This window comes from Oncorhynchus nerka, linkage group LG22 (genome assembly GCF_034236695.1).
Source record: "Oncorhynchus nerka isolate Pitt River linkage group LG22, Oner_Uvic_2.0, whole genome shotgun sequence".
Classification (NCBI taxonomy): Eukaryota; Metazoa; Chordata; class Actinopteri; order Salmoniformes; family Salmonidae; genus Oncorhynchus; species Oncorhynchus nerka.
In genome coordinates this window covers 54,216,650-54,233,570 of record NC_088417.1, presented here as the reverse complement: position 1 = coordinate 54,233,570, position 16,921 = coordinate 54,216,650, and the positions used below count along the sequence as shown (strand labels likewise).

Genomic DNA, 16,921 nt, shown 5'->3' with positions numbered 1-16,921 from the left:
GCCCAAATTTATGTGAATGCTATACTGAGTGCTAAATATCTGGAGGTTCAAAACCTCCAAAATAACCATGTGTACGAGTATAACCTCTGTGTTGAAAAAAAAAAGGATTAAAAGAATGATACACTTTTAATTTCTGGTATGTAATTTAAGAGCTTTTTACCATAAGTGTTATTTAAGGTTTTGTTGATTGATTGATGTTTATTATTCTTAAAATAGAAGATCATTATGGTTGAGCTGATGTGGGTTGTCTCTTAGGGCTTCAGGGGGCATTTCAGAACACAAGTCTGTAGGATGAGTGGAGCAGATGTGGGGAGGGGCACAATCTGGCAACCTGGTCAGAAACTACTGGCATACAGTCCCCACTCGCTGGCCTTTCCCCTCAAACACCCAGGGCATTGAAACACGAGAAATGTTCCCAGAACCTAACTGACACCATAAACAGATGTTCCCTGAACATCTAGGGAACCGAATGTGCTAACTGGGCATACTGTAGACTGAAATCTAGCCTGGAGTCAAGTCCTTACACTACAATTCATGTTTATTGAAAAATGCTAAAGGGTATGGGTCCAGAGATTGTGGATTGAGACATGAGATTTGTAAACGGGGATCAAAACTCCTTTTGCTACAGTATGTTTCACCACTGTTCACTTCATGTTATGTGTAACATCCCTGCAACGTAGCAAACTCAGTCTGCAATGTTAAGAGCTGGGAGCTGCCCTGGGTGTCTCGTTGCCTGGAGGTCGAGAAGCAAGCAGCTCCACCAATGTTGAACATGAAAGCGTAACAATCCCTATACCTTTTCTGTTTCCTTTGGTCACAATGAACTTCGGCCTTGTCAAACTTTTGATTTGAACACTAATTTCGAGAGAGGGAAGTATACTCGTCGTCACAAAAAAAAGTATCTATTTTTAAGACCGACTTTATAAGAGTCAGCACCTTGAGATTAAAACTACTTCCCAACTAATGGCCCCCGGAGTCTTTGCTATGTTCTGTCACTACGTTGCAGCAATGCTGGCAGAACGTTTTATAACATGCGGTTGGGACGTTCTTGAAGCAAAGACCCACATCAGACTTGTGTATATGAAGTGTAAATCTGTTTTTGTTTTTGTTGTTCTAATGAGGATCGGATAGTGGTCCTGGTGACAAGGCAAGTTTGTAATTGTATAATACTTACTGTATGATGTAGAACATTCAATAACTATTAAAATATTTCCCAAAAAGCCCAGCTTTTACATGTTTGTGTCCTGCGCCAATTCATCATAAAGGAACATTGTGGCCTCTCTTGATTTGTAAATTATTGTTTTGACTGTAAACGGCAAAAAAAAAAGCAAACGTTCAAGGGATAAGATGTACACTACACATCAGATTTCTAACAGCCGCTACGCTATTGAATGAGCCGGTGTGGGAGCCTTGAGGAAATGCCGGGGCCGATTTCTGGTCCAAGTCTGTCCCTGTTCGCAATTGCATTCTCCCATGAATCTCTTATCAGACTCAGTGGACTGCTATCTGCTGATAGCCTATAATCATAATAGTAGGCCTGTACAAAACAACCTGGAAATGGTTTTACTCAACCATGTTGAATCTGTATACTTTTGCCTTGACATGTCACTTATCTGTAGGAATAAATCTCTATATTAATCTGAGATAATTGAGGGGAAATGATAAAATAGGTGTTTTTCTGAGGGCCACAGCATAGATTTAAACGCACAGATGTGCAGTGGTCAGATATGATTCACCTAATCTCCAACGAATCCCCATGTTTATGCAGCGGACATGGCCACGGTGAGTCTACATCACAAATTCCCAACAATAAGCAATGCAATCCCCACGAAAAATCCCGTGTACTTCCTCAGTGTGCCGCCATTCTCCATCTCTCCTCCACCGGAAACCCTGCTGTATCGCAAACTTCGCTTTTATGTTCCCGGAGGCAGTCGATTTTCAACAGGACTTCATCGGTGTGTTGAGTTGGGTCGTCATGGCCGCCTGAACCAGACTAAATTCACCCAGTGCGTGGTTCTCATTCTGTAATTTACATACAATCGAAAGTTTTTTTGCGGATTAACTTCAATATTTGTTAGGGGGGAAAACATCCATGTAAAAACTCTAACATGCAGCCTCCGCCAAGAAAGGTGAGTTGGCCCGGTTTTACTTTTCTCTGCAAATGTTTCGACGAATGTTGCTTATGTAGCCTAATTGTTGAAAGATGCACGCTTTGTTGTAGTCCAATTTTAAGATATGCAACCACCAGGTCGGCACAACGTGTTATAACGTCAGTTCTTATCAAACGAAAACACGACCTTTTGGTTAGTGAGTTGTTTTTAGATATTCTAAACTTGAATATTTTTATTATGTAACAAAGTAGCCAAAGAAATGTCCTGGGTAAAATGGTACTCAATTCAATTAAAAAAACGAATGTTCTCACGGTTCCAAATTGTAGCTTTTGCTTGGATTAAACTATACAAATATATATACATACATTGTAACAGTCTTAGTGGAGAGATGTTACAAGCGAACGCGGTGCTGCATGGCAGAATTTCGACCTCGAAAGATTAAAGGTAACTAAAACAGCAACAAACATATGTGAATCCTGTTATATATCATGTTCCAAAAACATTACACAGAAGTCTGTTGCTGTTTGGATAAGAAATTGTACTTCTGTTAGAATTCCTACAGTCGAGGTTCAACTATATCAAATGATTGAGTCAAGAGTTTTTGTTGATTTTATACTGGACAAAAATATGAATGCAACAAATGTTGGTTTCATGAGCTGAAATTAAATATCCCAGAAATGTTTCATATTCACAAAAAAGCTAATTTCTCTCATTTTTTGCACACATTTGTTTACATTCCTGTTAGAATTTCATCCACTTGACAGGTGTGGCATATCAAGAAGCTGGTTAAACAGCATGATTACTACACAGGTGCATCTTGTGCTTGGAACATTAAAAGGCCACTCTAAAATGTGCAGTCACAACACAATGCCACAGATGTCTCACATTGAGGGAGCGCGCAATTGGCATGCTGACTGCAGGAATGTCCACCAGAGCTGTTGCCAGATAATTGAATGTTAATTTCTCTACCATAAGCCGCTTCCAACATCCATTTTAGAGAATTTTGCTGTATGTCCAACTGGCCTCACCACCACAGACTACATGTCACCACGCCACATCTGCCTTCTTCACCTGTGAGATTGTCTGAGGGGGCCCTGAGGAGTATTTGCGTCTGTAATAAAGCTTGTTTGTGGGGAAAAACATTCTGATTGGGTGGGCCTGACTTACAAGTGGGTGGGCCTATGCCCTTGCCCAGTCATGTGAAATCCATAGATCAGGGCCTACTTCATTTATTTCAATGAAACGATTTCCTTATGAACTGTAACTCAGCAAAGTCTTAGAAATTATTGCATGTTGTTTTTATTTTTGTAAAGTATGAATTATCACTGTTACAGTACATTTGCCAATTGTTATGTTCATGATTGTTTATGGATTACATTTCTCTCACAAACAGGGGAGCTTTAGCATACTAATTGCTGAGGAATAGGCTAAAGCCATTCAGATGTCAGTGGTAGTGCTACAGATGATTCATTTCCTAAAATAGAAACACACCGTGGCCTATTAGATCAACCACTTGACCTGTTTTTGTAGTTGTCTGAATATAGCCTTATTTTAGCCTCAGTATATTTTCCCCTAATGATCGGCTGTGTTAGTCAGACAACTAATGCTCGTGTGAGATCATTGAATAGTGTTCGACCTGACCATTAGTTTCAGGTTTTTAATGTCACGTGCACAAGTACATTGAAATTCCTTTCTTGCATGCTCCAAACCCAACACTGCACTACTCAATATAGCACTAAAAATAACATAAGGTCAAAGCTGTGGGAAGTAGGAAAATCTGAATTTAATATACACCACATGACCAAAAGTATATGGACACCTGCTCGTCGAACATCTCATTTCAAAATTTTGGGCATTAATATGGAGTTGGTTCCCCCTTTTGCTGCTATAACAGCCTCCACTCTTCTGGGAAGGCTTTCCACTAGATGTTGGAACATTGCTGTGGGGACTTGCTTCCATTCAGCCACGAGCATTAGTGAGGTTTCGCACTGGTATTTCGTATTTTATTAGGATCCCAATAAGCTGTTGTGAAATCCGCAGCTACTCTTCCTGGGGTCCACACAGAACATGACAATACAGAACATTTAATAGACAAGGACAGAACTACATACATTTAAAAATGCCACACACAGCCTACATATCAATACATACACACATCATATCTAGGTAAAACAGGGTGATGTTGAGCGATTTAGGCCTGGCTCTCAGTCGGTGTGCCAATTCATCCCAAATGTGTTAAATGGGGTTGAGGTCAGAGCTCTGTGCAGGCCAGTCAAGTTCTTCCACACCACTTGACAAACCATTTCTGTGTGGACCTCACTTTGTGTACGGGGGCATTGTCATGCTGAAACAAGAAATGGCCTTCCACAAACTGTTGCCACAAAATTGGAATCCCAGAATCGTCTAGAACAGTGGTCACCAACATTTTCTGCGTCAAGATCACTTTCACAGTCAAAAAGCAAGTTGAGATCTACTGCTCAGATTTTTAAAAATATATATAGATATATTTTTTACATTAACCTCAAACAATAAGTTTTGTAGAAATGATGTTTGGGCAGTAGGCCTAATACATTATCACAGCATATTGGCTACATGATTGGCCTGCCAATATTGTTAATCAGACCATATTATATTTCAAAACTCAAGCTTTGATAACAAAATAGATTAGTTGGTTTAGCGCTTGTGAGGCACTGTGGAGCATGAATTGAAATCAGCTTTTTTATTTTACTTGACTGATGGTACCTGCATCTGATGGTCAACAAGGTCAAATCACGACGTCAGTGATCTTCAGGTCGAAAAGTCGGAGCTCTAGAAAGATGCCCAAGTTTCCGACTTGGAATTCCGAGTTGGATGATCATTGAAAAATATTTTTCTCATCCGCCTCTCACGGCCCCTGCTCTCTCCTTCCTTTCCACCGGTGAGACTGACCAGAGAGGGGACACCGTCTTCCACCTGATGGTGAAACTCAAGTCGCACCGCGTCTGCCTCATGCACAAATTCATGTTGTTCCTATGACCAGAGAAAGTGAAATATTCCTTAATATTAAAATCGACATGACGAGCTGCTAATAATAATAAAACACAGGGCTATCTACTTGGCTACTCAGAAGCGCATTTTGTAATAGTGTTGAATAATTTCAACAGAAATATTTGGTGATAGACTAGGAATGCCTTGAAGATCGACCAGTCGATAGTGATGGACCGGTTGGCGACTACTGGTCTAGAATGTGATTGTATGCTGTAGCGTTAAGATTTCCCTATACTGGATCTAAGGGGCCTAGCCCGAACCATGAAAAACATCCCCAGACCATTATTCCTCCTCCACCAAACTATACTGTTGGCACTATATGCATTGGGGCAGGTAGCGTTCTCCTGGCATCTGCCAAATCAAATTTTGTCACCGATTACAACAGATACTGTGAAAAACTTACAAGCCCTTAACCAATAATGCATTTAAGAGTTGATAAAATATTTACACATTAAAATAGTTTTAAAAAGTTTAAAAAAAAAATAGTAACACAATAATGAGGCTATATACAGGGGTACTGGTACAGAGTCAATGTGGGGTACAGGTTAGTTGAGGTAGTATGTACATGTAGGTAGGGGTAAAGTGACTATGCATAGATAATAAAGAGCGAGTAGCAGTAGTGTGCAAATAGTCTGGGTAGCCATTTGATTAACTGTTCAGCAGTCTTATGGCTTGAGGGTAGAAGCTGTTAAGGAGCCTTTTGGACCTAGACTGGGAGCTCCGGTACTGTTTGCCATGCGGTAGCCGAAAGAACAGTCAGCATCCCGGAGTCACCTCTTCACTGTTGACGTTGAGACTGGTGTTTTGCGGGTACTATTTAATGAAGCTGCCAGTTGAGGACTTGTGAGGTGTCTGTTTCTCAAACTAGACACTCTAATGTACTTGTCCTCTTGCTCCATTGTGCACCGGGGCCTCCCACTCCTTTTTCTATTCTGGTTAGAGCCAGTTTGCACTGTTCTGTGAAGGGAGTAGTACTTTTACGAGATCTTCAGTTTCTAGGTAATTTCTCGCATGGAATAGCCTTCATTTCTCAGAACAAGAACAGACTGACGAGTTTCAGAAGAAAGGTCTTTGTTTCTGGACATTTTGAGCCTGTAATCGAACCCAAAAATGCTGATGTGCCAGATACTCAACTAGTCTAAAGGCCAGTTTTATTGCTTCTTTAATCAGAACAGTTTTCAGCTATGCTAACATAATTGCCAAAGGGTTTTCTAATGATCAATTAGCTTCTTAAAATGAAACTTGGATTAGCTAACACAACATGCCATTGGAACACAGGAGTGATGGTTGCTGATAATGGGCCTCTGAATGCCTATGTAGGTATTCCATTGAAAAATCAGCCGTTTCCAGCTACTATAATCATTTACAACATTAACAATGTCTACACTGTATTTCTGATCAATTTGACGTTATTTTAATGGACAAAAAATTTGCTTTTCTTTAAAAAACAAGGACATTTCTAAGTGACCCCAAACTGAACGTGTGTGTGTGTGTGTACACACATAAATACAGTACCTGACAAAAGTTTGGAAACCTTCTCATTCAAGTGTTTTTCTTTAGCTTAACTTTTTTCTACATTGTAGAATAATAGTGAAGACATCAAAACTATGAAATAACTAGAGGTCGACCGATTTATTGGAGGACCAAAAAAAGATGATACAGATTAATCAGCCGGGTTTTATATATATATATTTGAAATAATGACAATTACAACAATACTGAATTAACAACTAACACTTTTATAACTTAATATAATACATAAAATATATTTAGTCTCAAGTAAATAATGAAACATGTTCAATTTGGTTTAAATAATGCAAAAATGCAAAAGGTGTTGGAGAAGAAAGTAAAAGTGCAATATGTGCCATGTACAAAAGCTAACATTTAAGTTCCTTGCTCAGAACATATGAAAGCTGGTGGTTCAATATTCCCTGTAAAGAAATATTAGGTTTCAGTTATTATAGGAATTATGATGCGTCGACTATTTCTCTCTATACCATTTTGTATTTCATATACCTTTGACTATGGGATGTTCTAATGGGCACTTTAGTATTGCCAGCCTAATCTCAGGAGTTGATGGGCTTGAAGTCATAAACAGCGCTGTGATCAAGCATTGCTAAGAGCGGCTGGCAAACGCAGTAAAGTTTGAATGAATGCTTACGAGCCTGCTGCTGCCTACCACCGCTCAGTCAGACTGATATTTCAAATCATAGACTTAATTATAATATAGTAAACACAGAAATATCAGCCTTTGGTCATTAATATGGTAAAATCCGGAAACTATAATTTAAAAAACAAAACGTTTACTCTTTCAGTGAAATATGGAACCGTTCCGTATTTTATCAAACGGGTGGCAACCCTAAGTCTAAATATTGCGGTTACATTGCACAACCTTCAATGTTATCAAATCAAATCAAATTTATTTATATAGCCCTTCGTACATCAGCTGATATCTCAAAGTGCTGTACAGAAACCCAGCCTAAAACCCCAAACAGCAAGCAATGCAGGTGTAGAAGCACGGTGGCTAGGAAAAACTCCCTAGAAAGGCCAAAACCTAGGAAGAAACCTAGAGAGGAACCAGGCTATGTGGGGTGGCCAGTCCTCTTCTGGCTGTGCCGGGTGGAGATTATAACAGAACATGGCCAAGATGTTCAAATGTTCATAAATGACCAGCATGGTCGAATAATAATAAGGCAGAACAGTTGAAACTGGAGCAGCAGCACAGTCAGGTGGAAGTTGAAACTGGAGCAGCAGCATGGCCAGGTGGACTGGGGACAGCAAGGAGTCATCATGTCAGGTAGTCCTGGGGCATGGTCCTAGGGCTCAGGTCAGTTGAAACTGGAACAGCAGCATGGCCAGGTGGACTGGGGACAGCAAGGAGTCATCATGTCAGGTAGTCCTGGGGCATGGTCCTAGGGCTCAGGTCCTCCGAGAGAGAGAAAGAAAGAGAGAAGGAGAGAATTAGAGAACGCACACTTAGATTCACACAGGACACCGAATAGGACAGGAGAAGTACTCCAGATATAACAAACTGACCCCAGCCCCCCGACACATAAACTACTGCAGCATAAATACTGGAGGCTGAGACAGGAGGGGTCAGGAGACACTGTGGCCCCATCCGAGGATGTCATAATTATGTAAAATTCTGGCAAATTAGTTCGCAACGAGCCAGGCGGCCCAAACTGTTGCATACACCCTGACTCTGTTTGCACTGAACGCAAGACAAGTGACACAATTTCCCTAGTTGATATTGCCTGCTAACATGAATTTCTTTTAACTAAATATGCAGGTTTAAAAATATATACTTGTATATTGATTTTAAGTAAGCCATTGATGTTTATGGTTAGGTACATTGGTGCAACTACAGTGCTTTTATTTGCAAATGCGCTTGTTAAATCATCACCCGTTTGATGAAGTAGGCTGTGATTCAATGAGAAATTAACAGGCACCGAATTGATTATATGCAACGCAGGACAAGCTAGTTAACTACACATAGTTGATGACATTACTAGCTTAGTTAGTGATTATGTGAAGGTTGTTTTTTATAAGATAAGTTTAATGCTAGCTAGCAACTTACCTTGGCTCCTTGCTGCACTCGCGTAACAGGTGGTCAACCTGCCACGCAGTTTCCTCGTGGAATGCAATGTGATCGGCCATAATCGGCGTCCAAAAATGCCGATTACCGATTTGTTATGAAAACTTGAAATCAGCCATAATGAATCAGCCATGCCGATTTTTAATTGGTCCACCTCGAGAAATAACACATGGATTCATGTAGCAACCAAACAATTGTTAAACAAATCAAAATATATTTTATATTGAGATTCTTCAAAGCAGGCACCCTTTGCCTTGATGACAACTTTGCACGCTCTTGGCATTCTCGCAAGCGGCTTCATTTAAAAAATGTTATGCTAAGTTTTCTGTTGCAATTGTTTTTGCTTCAGTGTGCCCTAACGAACATGACCCTGATCGATTCAACGACTTGCCCCTGTTAATGCGTCAACTGGAAACATGCAGATATACAGAGACTGTTAAAAATAATGTATTTGTGCTTTTATGACATTCAGTGCACTTTTTAGGAGTTTACGGCTTTCTTCTCCGTATACAAAAGATGGATTTGGTTGTCTAGTCCATTTCTTCTGACATTTCTTTTCTCCCTCAGGTCAAGGTTACCCAGGAGCTAAAGCATACTCATGCTGAGCAGATGAGCAGACTACACATCAAACACCAGACAGAGTGTGACCTACTAGAGGACCTGAAGTAAGGGGAGGGTGGAAGTTGGGGGTGGAGGGAGCCGGTGGATGGCAATTGAGGCTGCGTCTCTATCCCCAATTCCAAATCAACCCCTACTACCTAGGCACTTGCGTAGTTGTGAAAGGCTTGGATAGATATAATCAATGACAATTCTACATGGGGGGGGGGTAGCCACTATTACCATACTGGTAACACCAATCTGATCTTTGTACATGTCTATGATATGAAGTACCCTGGCAGGGAGGCTAAGGGTTTATTTGGAATGTAACGGTAGTCTTGGGTTTCGCTTTCTTTTCTTTGGCTTGGGTGAGGTGGCACCGCCCACACTAAACAGCTGGAAGTGAAAAGCAAGGAGGGCCTCCACTCCAGATGTTCTGGCTGCCATAAGTTGTTTGTTGGGGGGGGGGGGATAACAAAGAGAGAAGAAAAGTACCTAGAGATCGAACAAGCCCTGAATGTTCAGCCAGTAACTCTTGGAGGAAAATCGAAGTTGGATAAAAAAAACTTTCAGTGTTAAAATAAGAGTGGCATCATTCCCAAAGATTCCTGGGATCAGGATGGAATAATCAGGAATCCTGCAAATGGGATTTCGATTAAGTTACCAGAATAAAATAAAAAACATGTCACAGGGAGAATGATGGGGACAGGCAGTGATATAGTATAGGGAGGCAGGGATGTGTTCATTAGGTACCAAACATACTAAAACAGGGAGGGACTGCCTGGACTCCAATAAGAAATTCATTTTCGTTTTCCATTGCACAGAATTTTAAATCAATGTTCTCTAATGAACACGACCCATGCAGAGGGAAAGGATCTGTTGTGTCAGTTTGGCTGTGCTGTATACTGGAGCACTCAGACAAATATTAACACACTCTGTAATTTACTATAAAATGCCCAGTGAACGTGTGCTAGAAAAGAAGACTCACAAGCAAGGGTGTCTGCCTGTGGCCCTAGAACTCAGAGGCTCTTGTCCTCTAATCAAGGAGGCTGTAGGGTAGTGAACACACAGGAAGCCCCCAGTGATGCACCACCTTTTGTTGAGCCTTCCAGATGAGGGAAGTGCAGTTGCTGTACCAGGCGGTGATCCAGCCGGTCAAGATGCTCTCAGTTGTGCAGTTATAGAACTCCTTGAGGACCCGAGGGCCCATGCAACATTTCTTCAGTAACCTGAGGTTGAAGAGACACTGTAACGGTGGTGGTGTGATTGGACCATGTTAGGTCCTCTGGTGTGCACGTTGAGGAACTTGATGCTTTTGACCCTCTCCACTGCAGCCCCGTCCACTGCATCCGCTGTTTCCTGAAGTTCATGATCAGCTCCTTGGTTTTGCTGACATTGAGGGAGAGGCTTTTCCTGGCACCACTCTACCAGGGCTCTAACCACCTTCCTCTAGGCTCCCGTTGCCGTCGGGGATAAGGCCCACCACGTTCATGTTGTTGGCAAACTTAATGATGGTGTTGGAGTCGTGCATGGCCACACAGTCGTGGGTGTACAAGAGTGGGCTGAGCACGCACCCCTGGGGGGCCCCTGTGTTGTAGGTCAGTGTGGCAGAGGTGTTGTTGTCTATCCTCACCACCTGGGGTTTGCCTGTCAGGAAGTCCTGGATTCAGTTGCATAGAACAGAGCCTGAAATAGGGAGAGAGACCGGGAGAAAGGAGGGACTAGTGGCCCTGGAACGGGAGGAAAAACAAGTACAGTTACTGAAAGAATTCAGATTATTTTTGTTGTGAGAGTGGAGGGAAGGACATAGCTGTGCCATACTCTGCTCACTCTTGGAACTGTAAAGACTCCAAACAATAACACAACTGGGACCCTTCATTAGACATCAAATGGAAGAAAACAGACTGAAACAGGGAGGGACTATTTTAACCAATAATGCATTTGAATCTTTGTTTTCTGTTGTAAGTGTTTTTTGTTGCATGCCCGAATGAATATGACCTCGATAAGCAGTGAAATAGAAAAATAAAATAGTAAAAATATTACAGCATATTACAGTCTACACTGCATAGTTATATGCACCACTCTACTATTTTGATCAATCAAACGATTTGTCACAATTTATCACTTATTTAACAAGCCATCACATTCATTAGATATCAGATTGATACAAATCAAATCAAATTTTATTTGTCACATACACATGGTTAGCAGATGTTAATGCGAGTGTAGCGAAATGCTTGTGCTTCTAGTTCCGACAATGCAGTAATAACCAACAAGTAATCTAGCTAACAATTCCAAAACGACTACCTTATAGACACAAGTGTAAGGGGATAAAGAATATGTACATAAAGATATGAGTGAGCGGCATAGGCAAGATGCAGTAGATGGTATTGAGTGCAGTATATACATATGAGATGAGTATGTAAACAAAGTGGCATAGTTAAAGTGGCTAGTGATACATGTATTACATAAAGATGCAGTAGATGATATAGAGTACAGTATATACATATGAGATGAATAATGTAGGGTATGTAAACATTATATTAGGTAGCATTGTTTAAAGTGGCTAGTGATATATTTTACACTATATATACAAAAGTATGTGTACACCCCTTCAAATTAGTGGATTTGGCTATTTCAGCCACTCATTGCTGACAAGTGTATACAATTGAGCATACAGCCATGCAATCTCCTTGGCCATGCTGAAGAGCTCAGTGACTTTCGACTTGGCACCGTCATAGGATGCCACATTTCCAACAAGTCAGTTCATAAAATTTCTGACCTGGTAGAGATGCCCCTGTCAACTGTAAGTGCTGTTATTGTGAAGTGGAAACGCCTAGGAGCAACAACGGCTCAGCCGCAAAGTGGTAGGCCACTCAGGCTCACAGAACGGGACCACCAAGGGCTGAAGCGTGTAAAAATCATCTGTCCTCGGTTACAACACTTATTACCGAGTATCAAACTGCCTCTTGAAGCAACATCAGCACAAGAACTGTTCGTCAGGAGCTTCATGAAATGGGTTTCCATGGCCAAGCAGCCGCACACAAGCCTAAGATCACCATGTGTAATGGAGTGGTGTAAAGCTTACCTCCATTGGACTCCATTGGACTCTGAAGCAGTGGAAACGCATTTTCTGGCAGCTTCACCATCTGGCAGTGCAACAGACGAATCTGGGTTTGGCAGATGCCAGGAGTACGCTACATGCCCCAATGCTTAGTGCCAACTGTAAAGTTTGGTGGATGGTTGTTTTTCATGATTGGGCCACTTAGTTCCAGTAGCGCTCGCGCAGCCAATAACATTCTAGACTTTTCTGTGCTTTATTTTTTATTTAACTAGGCAAGTCCGTTAAGAACAAATTCTTATTTACAATGACAGCCTACACCGGCCAAACCCGGACGACGCTGGGCCAATTGTGCGCCGCCCTATGGGACTCCCAATCATGGCCGGATATAGCCTGGATTCGAACAAGGGTGTCTGTAGTGACACCTCTAGCACTGAGATGCAGTGACTTAGACAACTGCGCCACTCGGAAGCCCACTTTGTGCCAACAATTTGGGGAAGGCCCATTCCTGTTTCAGCATGACACTGCCCCCGTGCACAAAGCGAGGTCCGTACAGAAATGGTTTGTCAAGATCAGTGTGGAAGAACTTGACTGGCTTGCACAGAGCCCTGACCTCTACGCCATCAAACACCTTTGGGATGAATTGGAACGCCGACTGGGAGCCAGACCTAATCGCCCAACATCAGTGCTCAACCTCACTAATGCTCTTGTGGTTGAATGGAAGTCCACACAGCAATGTTCCCACGTCTAGTGGAATGCCTTCCCAGAAGAGTGGAGGCTGTTATAGCAGCAAAGGGGGAACGAACTCCATATTAATGCCCATGATTTTGAAATGAGATGTTCGGCGAGTAGGTGTCCCCGTACTCTTGGTCATGTAGTTATGATGCCTAGCATGTCATTGGCTTTTGAATCTAAATGTAGAATGCATTGCTTAACTCATATAGTCTTGTAGTGTTCATTCAGTCTCTTTTCCCAGTTAATTATTATATGGTGTATATAATTCTGTTCTACCTTCGTTCTTTGTAGGACATTCAGTCAGAAGAAAGCCGCTGTAGAGAGGGACTATGCCCAGGTGAGTCTTCTCTCCATCCTTAGTTTGCTCTCTCTATCCATCCTTAGTTCGCTCTCTCTATCACTCTGGAGGCGTGTTCATTTCTGCATATGGATGACATTATATTGTGGCATTGCTGTCGTCTTATTTGTGTCGCCAAAAAAGAATCTTCCAATAATGACACACAAAGACACCAACTGCGCCACCATACGAGGTTTGGGTATAGTTACGGTTGGCGTCGTTGGGAGGATCAGGGCTCAGTTGTGGTCTGATGGATTACTCCTCTATCTGAGAGGACCACTCTAAGGGCTCAGACACATTTGCTGGCCGAGCGTACTTAGCACCTCCTGAACGTAATTTGCGCACCTATTTCACATGTAGAATCTCGTGAAAATGTTGGTAGTCATACGGTACAGTGGGTGGTCCCTAAATCAGACGACCACAAGATCCTCATTCGATGCGATGTGTGTCAGCTCTAAAGTCTTCTGTCTCAGTTGTGGCGTTTTCGTGTGGCCCACTTCCTCGTTGTGGAGTTGTTTTGGCCACAGCTTCCTGTGAATATAAATGTACTGTTTCAAAACCCCCCTATGCTCCTGCTTTGGTCTATTCTGGCGTTGCATCCCCGTGTTGAATGTGAACCATTACTGTGATTAAAAGAGGGTTCTGGCTTGGGAGTAACCCCAACCAGGCACTACCCAGCCACTTTTGTGGGGGGGGGGTATTTATCCTTTCTCACATGCCATTCATATGTACTACAGTCTTCTATATATCAAGAGTCACCTCCAAGACACTTTCTCACACCCACTCTCCAACCAACACTATCTAGTCGGCTAAAGATTCAGGGTGCCACACAAGAAAACCAAGTATTTCGTGCACACACTGTGAGCCTGCTGAAGAAGGACACTGAACAATTCCCATCACCACATTATCTATTCATGAATAGCGTTGTTGTGCTAGTAGCTGTGTTGTGCCACCTGTCTCTATCTGCCCTAAAACCAATCCTGTGAGCTGCTATAGATGCACACACATTAAGAGATGTATTATTTAAGATACTCTCTTTCGGGAAGATGGGCAGGGACTCTGCTGTCCTAGCATCAGGAGTAAGCTGGTTCCATTATTGGGGTGCCAGGACAGAAGAGCTTTGACAGGGCTGAGCGAGAGCTGACCTCCCATAGGGGTGGGGCGGCAAAGAGACCAGAGGTGGCAGAACGGAGTACTCAGGTTTGGATGTAGGGTTTGAGAATAGCCTGAAGGTAGGGAGGAGCAGTTCCCCTTGCTGTTCTTTAGGCAAGCACCATGGTCTTGTAGTCAGCTGGAGCCAGTAGAGTATACGGAGGAGCATGGGAGTACTTAGGAAGGTTGAACACCAGACAGGCTGCGGCATTCTGAATAAGTAACAGGGGTTTGATGGCACAAGCGGGGAGCCCATATAACAAGTGCCTGGAATAGAACCTGCGCAGCTTTATGTGTGAGGAAACGTTGTACTCTACTGATATTGTAGAACGTCAATCTGCAGGAGTGAATCACTGCTTTTATGTTTTAACAGAACGACAGTGTGTTGTCCAGGATCACGCCAAGGTTTTTTGCACTCTGGGAGAGGGACCCAGTGGAATTGTTGACCGTGATGGAGAGGTCATGGAGCGGGCAGGCCGGAAGAGGTGCGGGCAGGAAGAGCAGCTCCGTCTTGCCGAGGTTGAGCTTGACATCCAAGCAGAGATATCTGCTAGGCACGCAGAGATGCGGGTCACCACCTAGGTGTCAGAAGGGGGGAATGAGAAAAGTAGTTAAGTGTCATCCGCATAGCAATGATAGGAGAGACCATAAGCGGATATGACGGAGCCAAGGGACGTGGTGTATAAAGAAAAGAGGGCCTAGAACCGAGCCTTGGGGGAGACCAGTAGTAGGGGCATGTGGTACAGACACAGATTCTCTCCGCGCCACCTGGTAGGAGCGTCTTGCCAGTGAGTCTTGCCGGTGAGTTCAAAAAGGCAAGGAGAGGAAATAGAGGTGGAAAGAAATGAGTCGGCGCCAGGAGGTTGACATTGCCCAGTACGATGAATGGTGAGCCATCGTCTGGAAATTATGGGTTGTGCTCACAGGGTACACTAGATTAGAAGGGTTGCATCCACTGGGTGGGGAGCATCTGTAAAACATACTGAGAGGAGTGAACAGGGATAGAAATTACACACATACTTGACAAAGTTCCAAAAGAGAAAAATGAGAATCTGAAAATAACTACATAAGATACTGAAGTGAGGAGAGTGCCGTGAAGCCTTTGGCTCTTTCCTTCCTCGAAGAAGTCTGCAGAACGTCTTTGTTTTGGGTGACAACGCCGCCGCATGACAACGCCACCGCTGAAAAAATAGGGGCAACTGAAGTACTATAACTATTTGATGATTGCCTAGCAGAGGAGATGAAAAATACCCCCTCTAACACTCATCTGCCAATTATCAGAAAGCTATCACAAATTGATCTGAAACCAGTCAATGTTCCCAACACTTCGCAGGCACAAGTACTTAGCATTCAGTTGTTCAAATCAATGATTAAACAGGCTACTAAATGTAGAAGGGCAGCACTTAACTAGAATTGACTTAGCCAGACTATACCAACAAAACTTATTGAAAGAATATATACTTAGGCTACTCTTGCAGACATTAGCTGTCTTCGCTCTGTCTCTCTGTATATGTCTCTCTCTTACCAAGACACTCAGGACATCACAGCAATGTGCTGGCATCCCAGTAGAGGTTGAAGGTCATCACACAGCCCTGCTGTTGATATCCTGTCAGTGTGTGTGTGTGTGTACTTACTAGGAACCAAATGATAGCGAACAGAACTGGGAGGGATCTACTTCGTTTTCTAAACGCATTTTTCATTGCAAAATGTTTCGCAACGATGTGCGCTAATGAATAGATCCCAGGTAGTCCATCCCTGTTTCAGTCTATTTTCTTCCCTTTGTTGCTTAGTGAAAATGACCCTGCTTCAGGTCGCAAACAGTGAGTTCAGAGAAACTGGGCAGATAGCGTTAGTTATGAAACCGCTTTGTGAAGTGCAGCGCAGCCACAGACGCACACACTCCCAACAGTCTAATACCTACATGTTTCAAGAAAACCACCATAGTCCCTGTGCCCAAGAAGGCCAAGATAGCCTGTCGAAATGTCTGTCGCCCCGTAGCACTCACATCTGTAGCCATGAAATGCTTTGGAAGGCTGGTCATGGCTCACATCAACACCATCATCTCAGACACCCTGGACCCAGTCCAATTTGCATACCGCCCCAACAGATACACAGATGATGCTATCTCTATTGCATTCAACACTGCCTTTTCCAGCTTGGACACGCGAGAATGCTGTTCATTAATTACAGCTCAGTGCTCCCCAAGCTTACACAATAGTGCCCCCCAAGCTCATCGCTAAGCTAAGGACCCTGGTACTGAACATCTCCCTCAGCAACTGGATGCTGGACTTCCTGTCGGGATGCCC

At 42.8% G+C, this 16,921-nt stretch overlaps 1 protein-coding gene across 3 annotated transcripts in view; it reads left to right on the top strand.

Moving 5' to 3' along the window:
- Positions 1–1,862: 1,862 nt before the first annotated feature.
- LOC115105348 (F-BAR and double SH3 domains protein 2-like) overlaps positions 1,863–16,921 on the top strand; it is a 48,775-nt gene continuing 33,716 nt past the window's right edge. For 2 of the 3 annotated variants that reach the window (XM_065007254.1, XM_029627284.2), the window contains exons 1-3: positions 1,863–2,129; positions 9,301–9,398; positions 13,418–13,463. In XM_065007254.1, the coding sequence (XP_064863326.1) occupies positions 2,109–2,129; positions 9,301–9,398; positions 13,418–13,463 (165 nt within the window). In that variant the 5' untranslated portion in view covers positions 1,863–2,108. Of the gene's footprint in view, positions 2,130–9,300; positions 9,399–13,417; positions 13,464–16,921 lie in introns of those variants that run through there. The other variant, XM_029627285.2, reaches the window with a different exon arrangement.